We start from the raw sequence: 21237 nt of genomic DNA on the forward strand, positions 1-21237 counted from the left end.
CATGGAGATGGGCCTACTCACAAAATGGGAGGCATTATAAGCATGTGTTTGAGGAAGCATGTGGATATGTATGAGGAAATGATTTGGGGAGACAGAGAGAAGAGGCCAGAGGCTGGACAACAACCACATAAAAAAATATCTCCACCTACAGAAGAAGGGAAACTTTTCAAGAAGGGGCTCTCCCTCGTTTTTTGGAAAGCAAAAGGAAAGGAGGAGATAAATATTTTCAGTCTTGCAAGAATGTGTTAACGGAACCTTACAATAAAGTTAGCATTCATGAAGATTTCTGGGGGAGGCAATTTGAAGATTAAGAAGCCTTTAAATGAGCAGAGATGGCATTGTGGCAGCCACAGCAGCAGGGTGACAAGACCCTCCTGATAAGAGAGAACTTCTGAAATGTTTCCCAAGGTCATTCCCACATACAATTACAGCATGGCCAGTCCCAAGGGAGAAGGTCACTTACCAGATTGACCATACATTATTCACCAGAGGGAAAATAGTCCTAGATGCTTTCTTCTATCCCAGGGAAAGCTCTGTGGAATCCTGAGGCATTTGGGCAAATAAAAGTTGCTACAGATAGCCAGCATACAACATGCTGCTATTCAACACATTTTTTTTTCATTTTAGTTTAGTTTTATTTAGTTTAAAGAAAGTAGAGGTGGAATAAGAATCCATTGAGATTTGGAGATTTTTTTTTGGGAGGGGGGACCCTGGTGTCTGGGTGCCAAGTTACTACCCTGACATATGCTCATGTTGTTTGTTTTTATAATACATGTTATCTACTTTCTTTAGGGTTGGAGATAAGGAGAAAGAACTCTTTTACAATATTTACAATCTGAAGAGGGGAAAAACTGAGGGGGGGGGGGGAGGATAGGAAAGTGGAAGAAAGAATAAACTTGGAAACTATATGCAGATGTTTCAGTTTAGGCCAGACTACAAGCAAATATGAAAAGGAGCAGGTTATATACCAAGGACTTCAGGAAAGTATCAACTAAGAAGAGGAATTAGAAAGAAGCTGGAAAAATAGCAACAGATAACTATGGGAGTAACTTTTATAGGACATTAAAATGCCTTATTTTTAAAAAAAACAGACTACATTGCCCAGACTAATATAATTCCCTATTTCTTTCCCTTTTAATTTAGAAACCGCAAAATTTTACAAATACCAGGCATGGGAACAGACCAGAAAATACCCTTTTTGTTTGTTAAAAGCCGCATTCTCCAGACATTTCAAAGAAAGCAAACAATCAATCAAGTTAATTTAACAGAATCAGTGAGTTTTGACTCTTCCTTCAACCAAGAAAATAGCATCCCAAAAATTATTTACAAAAAAAATGGTGCCAGAACCTCATCCCAACCAGCCTGAGATACTTTGAAGAAGCAAATGTGCTTGGCTCCATGGTTTTGTCATGAACATTACTTAGCAGGAAGAACAAACAATAGGGATCTCTATTCATCGGTTGTTTAGCATTTCACCCAAGCTGGAATCACTGGATTACTGCTTTTTTAATAAGCCAACAAAAAAAAAAGCCTTTTGAAGAACTTTGGCTGATTCTTAGAGCTAGATAATGTTTGGCAGGAATGAATGCCAAAGATCTGCAAGGAAGCATCAATCTGTGACACAAGGGAAAAAACAGCCTGTATTATCACTAAACAGTCTTCCTGCAGACCCAAGATATTCTCTTTTGTCTTTAGCTATAAAAAAAACTGTCATCCACAGAGAGTCCACATGAATGAATGCAAAAGTGTTGCTCCTACTCAAAATTTAAAAAAAAACAACTTAACAGTTACGGAATGCTCGAGATGCATAGCAACACTTTGGAAGGCAACTTTTGTCATAGCCCCAGTAGCACATATGGCTCATCAGTTTCCTTTTACAAAGGACCACCCAATTAACTACAGTTATAGCCATCTAAAGGAGTCTGATGATCAAGTGAAATTTCAACACAACCCTCCTTTTGATCAATGCTTGATCTAAGAGGATGGCTGCTTCCTGACAAGCTTAGGCAGATGGCTAAAACCAAGGCATTAACGGGATAATGTGTTGAGGTACAATGTAGAGCAGGGGTCTCCAACCTTGGCAACTTTAAGACTTGTGGACTTCAACTCCCAGAATTCCTCAGCCAGCAAAGCAAAGCTGGCTGAGGAATTCTGGGAGTTGAAGTCCACAAGTCTTATCAGTGGAGACCCTTGCTGTAGTGTAGAGCAGTGATCCCCAACCTTTTTACCGCGGCCGGTATCCCCAACCTTTTTTATGGCGCGCCCGGTACCGGCATTAGCTGGGCGCCGCCATCTTTTTGATGAAAAGTGCTTCCGGTGAGCTTTCTACCGGAAAAGCTCACGGAAGCGCTGCGCGCCATCTTTTGATGAAAACATGCTTCCGGTGAGCTTTCTACCGGAAAAGCTCACCGGAAGCACTTTTTCATCAAAAGAGATGGCGCGCCAGCAAGCGCCCGGTAGGACTTGTTCCGCGGACGGTGGTTGGGGACCCCTGGTGTAGAGGAATCAATATGCCCAGGCCTTCTTCAATAGTCTTAAGACATGTAGAAACATCAGCAATTGTCAAAACCATCCAGATATGAAAGAGAGCCACTCGTGGACATTATCAGCTTCTGCAACAAGAATGACTGATTCCTACCAGTTGTTCTTAGAAGTATAAACACAAGAAAAACCTGGACCAACAGAAACATGGTCTTCTACCAGTGCAGTTTTTTCTGAATAACTTTTATATATATAACTCCTGCTCTTCATGTAAGATAAGCCAGAGAAGTCTAATGGGAGTGGCCCTGACGCAAATGAATTCAGAAACTAAGCTAAGCTATTGCATATTGGATTGGACTCTCGGATTGGACCGAGAGTCATCCATTATGATCTGTACACCATGAGTTAAGAGTAAGCAAGATGTGAAGACCCAATCAATTGTGGGCTGCTCAAATGCAGCAGTTTTTCAGGGATTCAAGAGAAGACTTTCTCCCTGGTTAAAGGCATCACATTGAATCTAGCGCAGATGCATTATACACCATAGACATGCAGTCCTCAACAGTTAAGACTATATCCTGGTGTAACGGGGTAGCAAAATTCAGTTGAGCAATAGCAGCTTTTTTCAGATTAACTACTGAAGTGGGTAAGTTTAAAGGGAAGTCCTAGTTTGCTGAGCTATTCAGGCCAACACAAATACATCTTTTTCACACCTCAAGATGAATGCAACTTATGCACTCTCCAATAAAGGTCTCCTTCATATCAACTTTAATTCTTGGTGGATACAGATTTTTTTTTTGGCAACAATATAGAAACGGTTTACTTCTGCTTTCTTCAAGGACATTTTCTTGATTTCCTAATCTTGCTCAGCTGTGTGTTTCTTTGGGTGCTTCCATCTCAGCTAAGTCTCCTGTTCAAGAATTAACTAGGCCTGTTGTAACTAAACGTTTTGAGATCAACCAAAGTTGGCTAGATGGCACATGATTTCATCCTAACAATTCATAATATTTGTCTAGAAAAGAAGCAATCTGTCATCCTATTACTCCTTCCAGCCTTCTTTTACAAGCTTTGCCACTCCTGCCCTTGTAGTTTATTAACCTTAGTTTGTATCATCCTGGAAGCAAAAAAATATGGAATGGAAGTGAAAACAGATGAGAGTTAGCCAAACTGAGCCAGTGAATACTTACATCACTCTTCCTGAACTTGGCTTTCAAGCTCTTCATGTTTTTTCCATTCAAATCTTACACACTTTCAGCACCTATTTGGGAGAAAAAAACAGAGGTGTAAAGAAAATATGTATATTTCCAGCTACATTTGGTTGAAATTTAATGAACATCAGTTTCATTTTCTTAAATGTAGTATACAGTTAAGTTTAGGTAAAAATGATACCCTAATCTATAGTTCAATTTCACCTACTATATTAAATAGCAAAGAAAATTATATGCACTGACTTTTCTGTGCAACAACGGAGAAAAGGATCTACTTTTATATGTGCATTTTCAACGTACTTATAGCAAAGCTGAATAAAGATGACATAATCTCCCACCTTTTGCTCTAGCCATTTTTTTTTAATCCAGAAAGAAAAATGCACAATCTTCTTTTGTGATTACAAATCCTAGGCATTGTTCTCCAAAGCAGTAAGGAATATATTGTCTGTGTAAAATAAAGAAACCTCTAAAAGAATGGTTTTCTATATCCCCATCAAGGTGTAATGCATTTAATAGCATGCCTGGTAAAGTATTCATTGGTTTTATAGGCCACGTTATAACAGTTAGTTGCCTAGTGAGTCAACCTTTTCTTATCTTGTTCAATTGAAGCAGAATGTACTGTACAACACCCAACTTGTCTGCTTCCTTGTCAGCTAAGTGTATATCATTTGCAGGTACAAGTTAGCATGGCCAAGGCATCTTCCCACAATAGCATCACATGATCATTACGAACCTTTCTTATTTAAACAAAACTTCCAGCACACTTTTGCTCTATCTAATGCCTTCTACAAATACTAGGGCACCAGCTCCCAGAATTCCCCAGCAAGGCAACATACTCTGCATTCTAACAGTTGCTGAGATTGCCAAGATGGGAAAGCTATTCTAATAAAGAAGGGAAAGTAAGAAGGAAAAGTCATAAGTAACTGTACTGTGTGTAACTGAAGAACATACTGTATGTCCACTTAGGCAGTTTCATCTATGACAGGGGTGTCAAACTCAAGGCCCAGGGGCCAAATCCGGCCCATGGGGTGCTTAGATCTGGCCCACAGGACTGCCCTGGAAACAGTGAAGGACTGGCCCGCAGTGCCTCTGCCATAGAAAATTGAGTTTGGGAGGGTTGCGTGCAGCACTCCCAAACTCCGTTTTGTCTGGCAAATGGTTGCAGGAGGCCATTGCAGCCAAAAACGGAGCTCGAGAGCCCATTTTCACTGGCAGAGTGCTCGGGCCACCACAGGCGCCCCCAACACAAGTGACACTGAGGTGACCACGTCCACACCAGCCCCCCAAGGTTAAACACAACCCTGATGGAGCCTCAATGAAATCGAATTTGACACCCCTGATCTATGAATATGTCACCTGTGCTAGATGGAATTGCAATGCATTCAAGAGCTCTAGGCTGAAACAGATGAGATTTATGACTTGAGAAACATGAAAAGAGTATTTTATAGCAGATCAGAATGTATCTGGTATTCTAAAGATAAGATTCCCAAAATGGAAACCTAGGCCCCAGGTGTCCATTGAACAATAATTGTTGTTGAAAGGTTTGTTGCTCAGAAATGCATAGCTCTCAAGGAGTCCCTTTTCCCAAACATTTTTTATTTTAAAATATAGAGGAAATAACACAATATTTGTACCTTCAGAAATATTAACTTCTGCTTACATTGGCAGTTTAATTCATCTAGACATTTTATATTTGAGCTTTCTTAGCTGATTTTAATGTGTTGGGACTGGACTTTACATGGCCTTTTTGAACTGAATGTCTCATTTTTAAATATACTACCCTGAAACCTCCCTTTGGGCCAAGGCAAGATCTTTAAATCTTTACAACTGCACAGTTACAGATAATAACACAAGAGAATTAAGTATTGTATAGTTCCCCCAACTTCTTTGATTAATAGGCTTTCTGTATTTGGGATAGGCTCCCATAATGCACAAAACTAATCTTGCCATCCCTCTGAACAGGCATGTCAACTTTGATTGTTTGCGGAGACACCTCTATCAAATGAAGTGTTACTGGAAGTAGGCAACTTGTGACTTGCCAAAAATGTCCTGATCTTCCACCCCACTCCAACCCTCCCCCCACCTCCGGCAACATATGCAGTTCTTGGAACTCTCCTCTGCAAAATCGGAGCCCCTGCTTTATTTTAAAAAAAATATGCAAGACAGTGGTGGTGTTCTACCGGTTCGGCCCGGTTCTGGTGTACTGGTAGCGCCAAAGATCAGCTGAGACCAAACCAGTTCTTTCCGATGCTCTGCAGTTGGGCCCATCGGCCCGGGCTCCCATATTGACCATTGTTCCGTGCTTTTGAAACGCAGCTACTTTGCGCGGCACAGCAGATTGCCGCGCAGCAGCTGCTGAAGCGACAGAGAGAGTGCAGGATTGCAGAAGGCGAGTCAGAAAGCCTATGTGCTTGCGCAAAGTGTGTGTTTGGTGCGCACGTGTGCAAAGCGCGCCCACCAAACCACACCCACCGAACCGGTGGCAAACTCTTTTGAAACGGATCACTGATGCAAGGTATAAAATGTGTAAAACCATCCCAAAAAAGTTTTGTTTTTGCCTATCCCCCTCAAAAGGCAAAACAAGTACCGTATATACTCGAGTATAAGTCGACCCGAATATAAGCCGAGGCACCTAATTTTACACAAAAAAACTGGGAAAACTTATTGACTCGAGTATAAGCCGAGGGTGGGAAATGCAGCAGCTACTGGTAAATTTCAAAAATAAAAATAATTAATTTGGGAAACGATCTCACTATCATGAAAGGTTTAATTGATTCACTAACCCAAAAGAAGAAGATGATGATGACAGCGGGAGGCAGGAGTCACTCTCTTCCCCTCCCTCGGAGGCCCCCTGAGTCAGGAGTCACTACCGCCGGCGCGGCCCCAGTCCCGCCACCTCGGGAAGGGAAAGGCAAAGCGCTTTTTGCCTTTCCCTTCCCGGCTGGGGCTGTTGGGAGTCGCTGCCGCCGGAGGCGCGACTCCACACCATTATTTTTTTCAGAGGGGAATCTGACTCGAGTATAAGCCGAGGGGGATTTTTTCAGCACAAAAAATGGGCTGAAAAACTAGGCTTATACTCGAGTATATACAGTACTTTAAAAATCACTTTAAGATTGACTTACTAGCAACAATTTTCCCTGAACAATGGGCATGAACACTGAAATGTTATGGAATTTCAGCCAGGTTTTGGAAAATTTACATGCAATCTGGCAGATGCCATGTAGTGTGGCAAGGGGTCCCTTAAGCTTTAGAAAGAAGCAAAATATTGTCCACCCCTGCAGAAGGGAGAAATGTATCCAGTGGTTTGGGAAATAATATGGGCTCTATTCATCATACAGGTAGTCCTGGACTTACAACCATTCATTAATTATAACACTGAAAAAGTAACTTATGACCATTTTTCACACCTACAACTGTGGCAGCATTCCCATGGTCATACGATCAGAATTCGGACACTTGGCATGTATTCATGATAGTTGCAGTGTCCTGAAGTCATGTGATCATCTTTTGTGACCTTTTGACAAGCAAAGACAACAGGGAAGCCAGATTCACTTAACAACCTTGTTACTAACTTAACAACTGCAGTGATTCACTTAACAACTATGACAAGAAAGGTTGTAAAATGGTACAACTGAGAATCTGGAGCTCACAGTGCACCTTTTGGAGAGCTGAATGCGTATAGGCAAGCTGCAAAAATTGCAAACAGAAGTAACATGACACAAGCTGTGTGTCAAAAGAACTGATTTGTTCATTGCACAATCATTGCAAATGCCTTTAGCCAGAGGTTAGTCCTGTTCCTCTCTCAAAAACAAAAAAAATAAAATCCTGCATTGTTCAACACACCAAACCAGTCAAGTGCTACTTGGCAAGGAAAATATTTATTCATGAGTTGCAAAACCAACAAGGATAACTCAGTGAAACTAAAAACCTTGTAAGCTTTTTGCGTGTGGGCACCAAGTGACCTCTAAGAGAAGGAAAGAGCACTTGGAAAGTGGTCCTGGAACTTTCTGGATTTTTAATACATCAAAAAATGAATATTTGCAAGCAGATTCCGCTGTTGAGCAAACATATACTATAGTCTCACGTTTGCTTTGATATTTAAAACAGTCTGTACTTTTTGAGTGGTACCTGAATACAGGTACTCCTTGACTTACAACCATAATGGAGCCTGCCCATCGTGGTTGTAAGTAATGATTGTTGTAAGGCGGGTCACCTACGTGACTAACCCAATTTATTATCTTTTTTTGTGGTAGTTAAATAAAGCAACAGTCATTAAGCCAACCAATTTGGCTTCCTATAGGCTGGTTTTGCTGAAAACCAGCAATAAGGTGCTTTTTTCATTAAACTAGACATACCCAAATTCCAGTCAACGTTCTTTATGTTTTAGCTTCCAGTCCCCTAATCATCTTTGCTGCTCTTCTCTACACTCTTTCTAGAATCTCAACATCTTTTTTACATCGTGATGAATTCCAAGTGTGGCCTTACCAAGGCATTATGGAGTGGTATTAACACTTCATGTGATCTTGATTCTATCCCTCTGTTAATGCAGCCTAGAACTAGGTTGGCCTTTATGGCAACTGCAGCACACCACTGGCTCATATTTAAATGCTGTCCACTAGGACTCCAAGATCCCTCTCACGTTACTACTATTGAGCCACATATACTATACCTGTACATTTGGTTTTTCTTGCCTAAATGTAGTACCTTACTTTTTTTACCATTGAATCAGTGGTGGGATTCAATTTTTTTAATACCGGTTCTATGGGTGTGGGTTGGTGGGCGTGGCAGGGGAAGGAGACTGTAAAATCTCCAGTCAGAGGTGGCATTTGCCAGTTCTCCGAACTACTCAAAATTTCCGCTACCGGTTCTCCAGAACTGGTCAAAACCTGCTGAATAGAACCTCTGCATTGAATTTCATTTTGTTAGATAGCACCCAATGTTCAAGTCTGTCAAGATCCTTCTGCATCTTAAGCCTATCTTCTGTAGTGTTGGCTATTTCTGCCAGCTTGGTGTCGTCTGCAAATTTGATGAGTTCTCAATCTATCCCCTCATTCAAATCAGCAAATGAAGATGTTGAAGAGTACTGGGCCTAAAACAGAGCCTTGGGGTATCCGAAGGAGTTGCACTCAGGGGTGGGATTCAACCAGTTCACACCTATTCGCTAGAACCGGCTGTTAACATTCTAAGCAGTTCAGAGAACCGGTTGTTAGAAGAAATTACTGGCCTAATCCTGTAAGGAAGGCAGGAAGGAAACATTCTGGTGTTGCTTACAGATACTGCCTCTCCGTTAACCCTTATTACATTCTTGGCAGGACTAGACTTCCTGTCTCAGGAACTTCTCTGGAGTTTTTTTCCCCTCCTTGGCTGGTACTTTGCTTGTGTGGAGTGACCATTCAAAGTTACAATGGCACTGAAAAAAGAGACTTATGACCATTTTTCACACTTACGACTGTTGCAGAATCCCCACAGTCATGACAGGCCAGGCGAGCAGATGCGTGCCTCGATGTGAGTGATGCCACACCCAGCCAATATGTTATTTATATGTCATGTTGACCACCAAGCCATGTCCACCCAATCACATGACCACTAAGCCATGCCCACCACCTAAGCCACGCCCACCGGTTGTTAAAAATTTTGAATCCCACCCCTGGTTGCACTGTAACTTTGAATAGTTGCTAACTAAGCAAGGGCTATGTATTCTGTATGGAAGAAGTAATGATAGTGAAAGTAGTGGAATATCTGCAATGTTCAATTCTGCAGATCCTTATTAGTTGACATCAAGCAGTAAACATATGCCCAGTGCAGCACAGTCTTCCTCAACCCTGAGGAATTCTGGGAGTTGAAGTCCATGCAAGTTGCCAAGGCTGAGAAACACTGATCCAGTGATTTTCATGTGAAAATGGTAGTAGGGCAGATCTCTCCATACCTCCCATGAAGCTCCTCTTTGTTATTATGCTCGATGCCAGGGAGGAATCTGCCCTACAGCACTTCTAATTATTTACCTATGTGGCCTGATATTGTACTTAGACAGGCATGGCTCTCTAGAGCAGGGGTCTCCAACCTTGTCCACTTTAAGACTTGCGGACTTCAACTCCCAGAGTTCCTCAGCCAGCTGGCTGAGGAACTCTGGGAGTTGAAGTCCGCAAGTCTTAAAGTGGACAAGGCTGGAGACCCCTGCTCTAGAGCGGTGATGGTGAACCTATGGCACACATACTGGAAATGGCACACAGAGCCATTTCTGCCGACACACGAGCCATCGCCCCAGATCAGGCCCACTGTGCATGCACACGGGCCTCCCGCCAGCCAGCTGATTGTTTGGTATCTGCCGTGCATGCGCAGGGAGATGCGCATGCATGCACAGAGGTGCAGGGCGCATGGGCAGGGGGAGCATGGGGGAGATGCATGCACATGTGCAGAGGCACGGGGGGGGTCGCGCACACATTGCATTATGGGTGCAGGCATGCGCATTTTCAGCACTCGACGACGAAAAGGTTAGCCATCACTGCTGTAGATTTATTTATTTTTTACCTGTTCGTAGAGAGCTTTTCTAATCGAGAACAGTAGTGGATTCAGGGAGGCAGGCAGAAAAACATGTTCTGCAACTAAAACAACAGATTGTGGAACAACAGCCAAAACATGCCTTTGCCTCCTTAGCAGAAGGGAAAAAGCAAAATGCTTCTTAATGGGTTTACTTGCGAAGTTAGACATGTGCGTGGATCCTCATGTTTGGCCAATAGAAGGGGAAAAAATAAATCTGGCTGAAGATCTTTCCCTACTCTTTGGATTATTTTATTTAGCCGTAGGCAAAAGCCTGCACAAAGCATTCACAGCTCTCATGAAGCAGGGTGACAATCATGAGCTATCCCAAAAAGGGTAACCAAGGGGGAAAGAAAAAGTTATCCTCAAGATTTTGAGGAAAGGCATAGGGTTCTTCCAACGAGGAGCATGCATAATGTTGAATTCTGCACTTTTCAAGTTTGACCAAGTTGCTTTGGTTTGAAATGAAAATCCAACTGTGCTGTAAGTGTTTTAAACTTCAACAGGCTATGCTGGAGTCAAAACATTTCCAAAACGCTGGAGGGAAGAAATTTAAAAATGTTGCTATTTTAGCTGATGCAATTGTAGAGTATATAATAAAGGGGGCTTGGGAGCCACATTGTGAGCTGTTCCAGAAAAAAATACTAATAATAAAGGCAGGAGCTTCTTAGTAGCTTAATAGCCCCAAGACATAGGAACCAGATTTACGCAACACCTCCTTCATCTTCTCCATACAAATTAATTGTTACTGTTCTGACAAGTAAAATGGAAATTTGAAAGATCTGCAGGAATGGTAAAATTAAAATCCAACAATATGTAATTGTCCAGGGAGGGCTTGCAGCCCTTTTCTGTATATAGGCCCTCAACTTACAATCATAATGAAACCTGCCGGTTATAAGCCATAATTGTACAATTATAACAGAAACTTTTATAGTTTTTGTGGTCATTAAATGAATACGGGGGCTGTAAGTGCAAACAGTGGGGCTTGTGAACCCATTGTTGATTATGACAATGTTTTACTGAAAACTGGAAGTGCCAGTTTTCAACAAAACCATTGTAAAATGCCATTACGTGACTATGGGATGCTGTAAACAGCCTTAAGTGCAGCTGTGTTACTAAGCACCTGAAATGTAGTCAGAGACCGCAGCGGTTGGGATGGTGCAAGAACTGTTGGAACTTCAGATCCAGGTGGTAAGCTTCTTTTTTCAGGTAGGTCGTAAGTAAAGAGCTACCTGTACAGATGGAGGACACACCCCGAGTGCGCACCCAAACCTGTGTTTTTGCAATGCATGTTACTTAAGAAGGATTTCTTCATCAACTGGAAGAACACCAGATTTCCAAGCTGGTGGCCTGATACAGATAGTCATTGACTTTCATTCAGTGATCACTCAAAATTACAACAGCATAGGAAAAAAGTGACTGACCAATGGTGGGATTCAAAAAATGGTTTACTACCTGCTCTGTGGCCGTGGCTTGGCAGGCATGGTGTGGCTTGATGGGCGTGGCAGGGAAAGGATACTGCAAAATCCCCATTCCCTCCCCACCCCACTAACCTGCTTTCCAGCTCCGTTCTCCTGTGCAGGGCAACGAAAGAAGACCCAGCCAATCAGCTGGGACTTGGGAGGCAGCAAATAGATGGGGGTGTGGCCGGTCAGAGGTATTTGCCGGTTCTCTGAATGACTCAAAATTTCTGCTACCGGTTCTCCAAAACTGGTCAGAACCTGCTGAATACCACCTCTGCTTCTGACCGTTCACACTTCTGACCATTGTAGCACCCTTACAGTTACATGTGCAAAACTCATTTAACAACTGTTTTGCTTAGAAATGTTGGCTCAATTGTGGCCATAAGTCAAAGATTACCTATATAACCAGGATTGATCTGTACAATTTCCTTACCTCCCCACTGCAGAGACAAGAAAATTAGTGCTTCACAATTCCCATGACCCTCTTGCTATCGAAAAGGCTTTTCTAAAACAATAAGAGGATAGTTTTTCTGTGTGCATTGGGGAGAGGCTTTTAAAGAATTCAATTCTGGCAGTATTTGTGGAGATGGGATCAGTCCTTGAGTTGTGCTGAAGCAGGGCAAATGTGCATTTGCCAAAGAAAATGAAATATTGTAATCCTTAGCATTCAAGAACAGTCAAGCATGAAAAAACTGATTACATTACAACAACTCATCGATGGATATTTCTATAGACTTGAGCCCTTAAAAACCTAGCACCGGTATTATTACAGTAGAGAAAATACAAGACTTTTCTCAGTTAAAGAGACAGTATTGTTCTTGAAAGGTGGCATACATGAATTAGCAACAACAACAACAACAATCCTGTGGCAGCACAACCAGTGGTCCTGCCAGTTAAGTGCTTATCGGCGGTGAAAGTCCAAAATATTTAGAAAATACCAAGTTGGAAATGGTCAGATTAAGATACTCCCATCTCCAAACTATATTAGTTAATTCCTAAATGATCATACAGTTATTGTGCCTTTAGAAAGAAAATTCCTTCCACAGAAAAATCTATCAGCATCGCATATCATAACATCATCCAAACAACTGACAGGTTACAACTCATGCAAATGACATAATTCACATCATTTGAGCGATTATGTGACATCATTGTGATTCAACCTGGATACCTACGTGCACTGACTCAGAATTCTATTAAACACACATCATAAAGTTGTTGCACATCATTCCTTCACAGAAATGCAAATGAGGCATAAGGAGCACATAAAGAAATTACGGAAATGGGAATTTAGTAACAAACTAACTTGTTAAAATTCAGATCCAAAATACGAAACAGCCTTATGAACACTGAAAACGGAGAACTGGGAAAGATGTATGAAACTTAAAACATAACCACACAACCAGGAGCAGGAGCAAATATCCAGCGAATCTCTGATACAGTTGTTCCTCTATCTATTTGAGGAAAGCACACAAAGTCATAAAATCATATTTTTTTAATTTCTCAGTGATTTACACAAAAATTCCACACAGTATTACTCCTCAGGCCTGCAGAACAGGCTCCAATGATGCATTTGGTGTACATGGGGACATGCCATAACATTGTATTTCCTTGATTTCAGTATAGTGGTAGTCCTTGACTTAAGACCACTTGTTTAGCAAGTGTTTGAAGTTACAACAGCAATGAAAAATGTGACTTATGACCATCCTGTGGTCAAAATTTACAACGTTCGCAGTGTCCCAGGATCACATAATCGCCATTTGCAGACTTTCCAGCTCGCTTCTGACAAGTAAAATCAATGGGGGAAGCTGGAGTCACTTAATGATTGCATGATTCACTTAACAACAGCAATAATTTGCTTAATAAACATGGTAAAATTGGATACAACTCACTTAACAACCACCTTGCTTAGCAATGGAAATTCTGGTCACAACTGTGGTGATAAGTCAAGGACTATCTGTATATCTGTATCAAGGCTTTCTCTCTATAGGGTAGGACAAGAAGCAATGGGTGGAAACTAATCAAGGAGAGAAGCAACCTAGAACTAAGGAGAAATGTCCAGACAGTTAGAACAATTAAAAAGTGGAACAACTTGTCTCCAGAAATTGTGAATGCTCCAACACTGGAAGTTTTAAAGAAGAGATTGGATAATCATTTGTCTGAAGTGGTGTAGGATTTCCTGCCTAAGCAGGGGGTTGGGCTAGAAGACCTCCAAGGTCCCTTCCAATTCTGTTATTCTATTCCTCTATTCTATATTGCCTCCTGCAAATACTGACCATTAGGGCCCAAATAGCTTTGAAAGCTAATGCAGTTTTTTGTCATCTAAAATGCAACCATCTGTGAGTTCAAGTCCCAGGAGAGGGTTTGAATCCATAGAATAACATCTGGCTACTGACATCTGATGAATCCCAAAGAGGATGAAACTGGTCACATGATGCCTGCCTCCTGGTGTTCAATCTAACATCTTCCCCTAATGTGATTCGATTTTTTTTTTATTTTTTTTTGCTGCACACAGGGTAACCAGTGGCACTAAATTGAGGAAGGTTATTATTAAACATTTTTATCCTGCTCATCAGCCACAAAAAGAGGAAGAATTCCCAGAGCTTTACAAGGTCAACAACAAGTCTATAAACCCAAGATTAGGGATTACCTATAAGACAAAACACAAAAGGTAAAGAACTCAGTAGGAGGAAAAAGCAGATTAATTGCAGAGGTCTTATGATCTGCTGGAATATTCCAGAAGAGGAGGAGCTGAAATCTGAACAAGCAACTTCACTCCATGTAATACAAGCAGACACAACATGAGTGCCTGTATAAAAGATCCGAACATTTGTTGTTAGTTGCGAAGTGTGTCCGACCCATCGCGACCCCATGGACAATGTTCTTCCAGGCCTTCCTCCTATCCTCTACCATCTGCTGGAGTCCATTTAAGCTCACGCCTACTGCTTCAGAGACTCCATCCAGCCACCTCATTCTCTGTCGTCCCCTTCTTCTATTGTCCTCAATCTTTCCCAGCATTAGACTCTTCTCCAGTGAGTCCTTCCTTCTCATTAGGTGGCCAAAGTATTTGAGTTTCATCTTCAGGATCTGGCCTTCTATAGAGCAGTCAGGGTTGATCTCCTCTTGGACTGACCGGTTTGATCACCTTGCGGTCCAAGGGACTCGCAGGAGTCTTCTCCAGCACCATAGTTCAAAGGCCTCAATTCTTTGTGCTTAATCTCTCTTATAGTCCAACTTTCACAGTCATACATTGCAACTGGGAAAACCATAGCCTTAAATATACGCATTGTTGTTGGCAGGGTGATGTCTCTGCTTTTTAGTATGCTGTCTAGATTTGTCATAGCTTTCCTCCCCAGGAGCAAGCGTCTTTTAATTTCTTGGCTGCAGTCCCCATCTGCGGTGATCTACCTCCAACGCTGCTTTCATTTTGAGTTGATATTAAAGGATAATTCTTGTAATGAGTCTTAAACCAGTTAAGATCTGTTGTCAGTGGGTGGTTCCATCAGTTTGCCCTGGGCTTGTTTTTGCACTAACACAGCTATCTTGCCAGCCTAAATTTCCAAGTTTGTCAAATATAACATGCAGCACCAAATTCTCTTCCATGCCTACTCTTCATGTGGGCCATATAAGTCGGGCAGTGTTCATTTTCAATTATATCAGATGGTTTCCAATTTAAGGGAAGGTGGGGAAGAGATCTTTAAGCCAGAATTCTGCAACCTAGAAATGTACTGGATTTTAATTCCAGCATGAGAGATGAACATCCAATCCTCTGGAATGCAGAAACTCATAGGAAGCAACTACAATTTCTATATTTTACTATATTCAGATATTGTTATTGTAAGAGCAAGTTTGGTGTAGTGGTTATCGTGTTTCTATAGCTAGAAACAAGGAACCCTATAGACTAGAAACAAGGAGACAGTGAGTTCTAGTCCTGTCTTAGGCACACTCAGCTGGGTACCTTGAGCCAGCCACTTTTTCTTAGCCTTAGGAAGGAGACAATGGCAAGTCACTTCTGAAAAACCTTGCTAGGAAAACTGCTGGGATTTGTCCATGAATCAGACATGACCGAACAGAACACACACAAAAAATACTTTTTGTATTTTACTAAAGTTGCTATGAATTCATCCAATCTATAACTAAATGCATACTTGTATAATTTAGTGTAATGTGATTATTTGATATTGTTAAGTTTTTAAGACCCCATGAATGATTGCCCAGATGAAGGGGAATAAAAAGTTAAATAAATCTGGTTCAACTCTGGCTATTATAAAATATTATACAACAAATATGTTGACATTATACTGATACAGCTGAAGTTACCTTTTCTTGATTACTTATACTATAATTCCTCCGTCCCCAATTTGGTTCTCCTGGAATGCCAGATTTCAACTCCTAGGATCACTAACCATCAGAATACAGTACTTTCAGAGGGCATAAGGTTGGGCATCTATCTTAGTGTAACCGTATAATAGTGAACAACTTAAAGTGCCCTAAATTGTTACAGATTCTTCATTCTGGAAACTTTATCACATGTTGCAAGCTCATGCACAATTTTGATGATGACTTGAATGTGTGGACTGGCTACAGAAAAACAGCTGTTGTCAGAAGATGATAATACTGTAATATGAATTGTAGACAAGCAATATCTGTAAGACAGATACAATCCTTGTTATTAATAATCCTTGTTATTAATCAAAGAATTTGGGCTTCTGATGCTCTTCTCAACTCACAGTATAAACACAAAGCTAATGAACAAACTTTAATTACTTTATACCTTGCCCAATGTATTAAAAAGCCTGCAAGCCCTATAGGTAAAGCTAATTCTTTAAACAGGACAATTGAGACTAATGGCCTGGGAAAGGGAAATGAGTCCAGCTAAGCAGGTTTCTTTGCTGTAGAAGTTGTAGTCTGCTTTCTTTCAACCAGAGAAAAAGAAATATTAAAAGTCTGGAAATAAAAGAATTCTCCAAGGAATTTCTTCTACATCAGCACTGTCAAAATGAACAAAATTCTTTTGTAAAGTACAGAAACCCCACTGACATCTACTCAACAACATTATAAGGGCCTTTGCTTTATGTAATTCAGAGAAATATGAAAATCAGTTTTATGGACGATCAGGTATTAAACTGGAACTAGGAGACCCAGGTCCCAGTTCACATGTGACAGTATAGCTAAGCCATAATTTTCAAAATTGTGGTCTTCTGATAAAATCACAATTTGTTACATTTACACACGGCCCAAAGCCAAAACCAAAGAAACCACACATTGGTTTAGACGCTATCTCTTGTACAACCTATCTTAAAAAGTGTTATTGTGGGGAATAATATTAGAAGAGGCAACTATCCTCTTCTCTGGGAGGGAAAACAGGTTATCTAATGAATAAATGAAATATAACCAAATAAGATAAAGCTGCACCCACTTAAAATGGTTAGGTTTAACAGGTTCATGCACATACTATACTTCTGTAATTTCTTTAGAGTCAATTTGCATTTGTTATAAAACCATAGATTTCAATTTTTGAATGAATTATTGGTTGACTCACAGGACAGCAATAGGAGAGTCATTTAAACTAACTCCTATAATTTCAGCCCTCTCTTAAAAAGACAATATTCCTGAATCTATTCATTTACAAATTTTGTATTCCAGGCAGTATGTAGGCAGTCCTCACTTAATGACTGGTCGCTTAGTGATGTTCGAAGTTACAACATCCCTCCCCTAAAGTTACTGGTGGCACCCTATGTCACATCACTGCATTTTGGCCAGTTACAGCGTTTCACAGTCATATAATGTAAATTACATTGCTTTTGAACAGAAATGCCCATAGGAATGAACTGACTCAATAGTAATAGCACTTAAGACTTATATACCGCTTCACAGTGCTCTACAGCTCCCTCTAAGCGGTTTACAGAGTCAGCATATTGATCCTCATTTTACGGAACTTGGAAGGATGGAAGGCTTGAGTCAACCTTGAGCCGGTGAGTCATGACTGTTGCAAAAATGCAGTCATGTAGGTACCTTGACAGGACATCATGATTTATATTGGAGAACCTGTGTTTCATTAGTGTTAAGTCAACAACTACCTGTACAGTTTCTAAAGCAATTAAAATTGTTTTGCCCATTACAGAGTAGCAGCAATATCAGAAAAAAATTATTTTTATGCACAATGAATCATCTTTCCTACCAACTTTTTTCATTCATAGGGTAGATATAATTTTTTTTAATCAGAAAAAAAATATTTTATTAGAAGGTGCAACACACATTAACATTTAGATATTCCAGTCACTTGAGGAATAATTCAATACAATAATTGGAAAGGAAATGCAAGCTAGGGAGAAAAGCACTCCTTTTCCTCAAAATGAATAAAGCCTACTTTAAAGAAAAAAAACAAGTGAGAATAAATACAATCACCAATTGTCCTCTGGTCCACTATGGATGGGTGTGTTCCAACTTCAACAGTTGCCATCAGAAGCTCTGTATTTTGAACAACACTCTTCCAAACAAGTTCCTGCTTTGCATGTCACTTTGAGCAACTGTATTTGCCAACCATGAAATGCAAATGAAAGGATGGTTGAAAACGATGCGATTGTGTCCTCAATTAACACAGCAGCCTTCAAGAATTTGCTTTACAAAAACGTACTAGCAGCATCTCCACTGGCATTTAGTAGCAAGGGGGAAAAACTGGAGAGAATTTCTCCTGCCTCAATAGACTTGGAATCAAAGAAAATGGTTGGCTTTACACATCATTTCTAGTGTGGCTTCCAGGTTCTATGAATCCAGCTGTTGCGGTCTATTGCACAAACCAAAAGCTTAGCACTCTACATGTACCCAGGCTACGGCACATTTCAACTTAGGAATAGTCGCTTAGCAATCATTCAATATTCTGATCCCTCCCCCAAAAAGGGACTTACGGCCTGGTTTCCAAGTTGCAACATTGCCTTCCCAGTCATGTGACCAGATTTTGGGTGCTCAACCTGCATTTATGTCCATTTGTAGCACCCCATGGTCACATGATTGCAATTTACAACACCATTTAGCTAGAAACTGGTATATTTACTTCTACTGTGTTTCTCATATAATAAGGCCGGGTCTTATTTTTTTTTGAGCTCCGAAAAAACGGCTAGGTCGTCTTTTTGGGGGTGACTTAATTTCTCCCCCCTTGCATCTTCGGGCGGGCGGTGACAGCTTGGATGTTGACCTCGGCGTTGGTGGGGCACTTTGTATCGGTGTCAACGCAGGCAGCACCATATCCGGGTGTGCAACAAAAGTACTTCCTAACGGCAAGCCCCCCCACCATTCCACCCCATTTCGCATGTTTTAATATAGGCCTTAATTTGGAGGGAGGGGCTTAATTTCATTTCATGCCTATAAAACATGCTGGGACTTTCTATTGGGGGAGGCCGTATTGTTGGAGAAACATGGTAGTTTCTGGCAACAAAATGCACATAGTGAACAATTGATTCAGTTAACAACAAGGTCTTAAAAACAGGTCTGGTCACATGGTAGCCCACTTTATGATCATAATTGTTAGGCTCAATTACAACTGTAAGTCAAGGACTAACTATATATAACCACTTTATAGCTCTTTGTAAACATTTGGACCTAGCAAAGGAATGTGAAAAGTATTCTGAAAATATATATACATATCATACAAAACATGATTAAATAGGTTACGTCTCTCCTGCTCACAAGCCAAGATTGTTTCTGTGTAGGGTAAGAAAATAGGGACACCCCAAGATTAGTGTTTATGGAGATTGTCCATCATCCAGGTCATGGTCCCCAAGATTAGAGATTACAGCTACTCTTAAATGTCACCAAAGTCTTAATGAAATGAGGACTCATTTGAAAGCCTGAATCAGCACAAATTTCTCATGCAATCATTGTTGGCTTATAACATATCAGAGAGAGACAAAGCTATCTCCCCTCCACCAACAATTTGCACAAAGCCTGCATTTCTTATTTTAAGATGTCTAATGCTCAAGCACTAGAAGGAAAGATGGGGGATTCTTCTGCCTTACTAGAATGATCCAGCAGGAAACTCTGTAGGGCTTATGGATATATTTTTCATCCTTGCAAATATTCCCTAGTTTCAATAAGCAGAATCATTTAAAAACCAGAAACAGTGGCAAAAGAAACACCCTGGGAAAAAAAAGTTTGCATACAAGTCATAAAAATGGCAGGAATTTAGAACCCAAGGCTGATAAACCATCCGCTTAGGCTGAGCAGACCTCTTCGCTGGAATGGTTTGCCCCACACATTAAATCAAAGGTCTGAGGCTACCTTGGCCTACCCGAAGCTGAATCTGATGATAGATTGATTCAACTTTAATCACATGCTGAATCGTCAGCATGACAAAGTGCAAAAGTGAATAACATATTTGAATATCAGGTATAAACACTTTGTCCAGTCGTATATATTCCTTTCATAGATATATACTCTGTATATCCATAGATTATTTATATTCATTGCTGTTTTGCACTTCTGGTTAGATGCTAACTGCATTTCGTTGCCTGTGTTCATGTGCAATGACAATAAAGTTGAATCTAATCTAATCTAATCATCCTGAGATTCAGCATCTCGTTTTGGTCACCACATTACCAAAAAGATGTTGAGTTTTTGGAAAAAGTGCAGAGAAGAGCAACTACGGTGATTAAAGGCCTGGAGACAAAAAACATAAGAAGAATGGTTGCAGGAACTGGGTATGGCTAGTCTAGAGAAAAGAAAGACCAAAGGTGGGAGTCTTCCAGTATTTGAGGAGCTGCCACAAAGAAGGAGGGGAGGGGGTTGTCAATTTATTTTCCAAAGCACCAGAAGGCAAGACAAGAAACTAATCAAGGAGAGAAGCAACCTGGAATTAAGGAGAAACACTTCCTAACAGTGAGGACAATCAAGCAATGGAACAGCTTTGCCTTCAGAAGCTGGGAATGCTTCATCAATGGTGGTTTTTAAGAAGAGACTGGTTAGTCAGTCACCTAAGTGACCTAAGTCCAAACTTAGCAACTTTAAGACTTGTGGACTTCAACTCCCAGAATTCCTCAGCAAGCTTTGATTTGCTGGCTGAGGAATTCTGGGAGTTGAAGTCCACAAGTCTTAAAAGTTGCCAGGGTTGGAGACCCCTGCTCTACATTGTACCTCAACACATTATCCCGTTAATGCCTTGGTTTTAGCTATCTGCCTAAGCTTGTCAGGAAGCAGCCATCCTCTTAGATCAAGCATTGATCAAAAGGAGGGTTGTGTTGAAATTTCACTTGATCATCAGACTCCTTTAGATGGCTATAACTGTAGTTAATTGGGTGGTCCTTTGTAAAAGGAAACTGATGAGCCATATGTGCTACTGGGACTATGACAAAAGTTGCCTTCCAAAGTGTTGCTATGCATCTCCAGCATTCAGTAACTGTTAAGGTTTGTTGTTTTTTTTAATTTTGAGTAGGAGCAACACTTTTGCATTCATTTATGTGGACTCTCTCTGGATGACAGTTTTTTTTATAGCTAAAGACAAAAGAGAATATCTTGGGTCTGCAGGAAGACTGTTTAGTGATAATACAAGCTGTTTT

At 40.8% G+C, this 21237-nt stretch overlaps 1 protein-coding gene across 3 annotated transcripts in view; it reads right to left on the minus strand.

Annotated features, from left to right (window-relative positions):
• RAI14 (retinoic acid induced 14) overlaps positions 1–21237 on the minus strand; it is a 117725-nt gene that overhangs the window by 94725 nt on the left and 1763 nt on the right. For all 3 annotated transcript variants that reach the window (XM_087958531.1, XM_087958529.1, XM_087958530.1), the window contains exon 2: positions 3666–3736. In XM_087958531.1, the coding sequence (XP_087814657.1) occupies positions 3666–3701 (36 nt within the window). In that variant the 5' untranslated portion in view covers positions 3702–3736. The remainder of the gene's footprint in view (positions 1–3665; positions 3737–21237) is intronic.

Source organism: Notechis scutatus, chromosome 2 (genome assembly GCF_049901735.1).
Source record: "Notechis scutatus isolate UNSWTSFEM ecotype Mainland chromosome 2, rNotScu1.2, whole genome shotgun sequence".
Taxonomy (NCBI): domain Eukaryota; kingdom Metazoa; phylum Chordata; class Lepidosauria; order Squamata; family Elapidae; genus Notechis; species Notechis scutatus.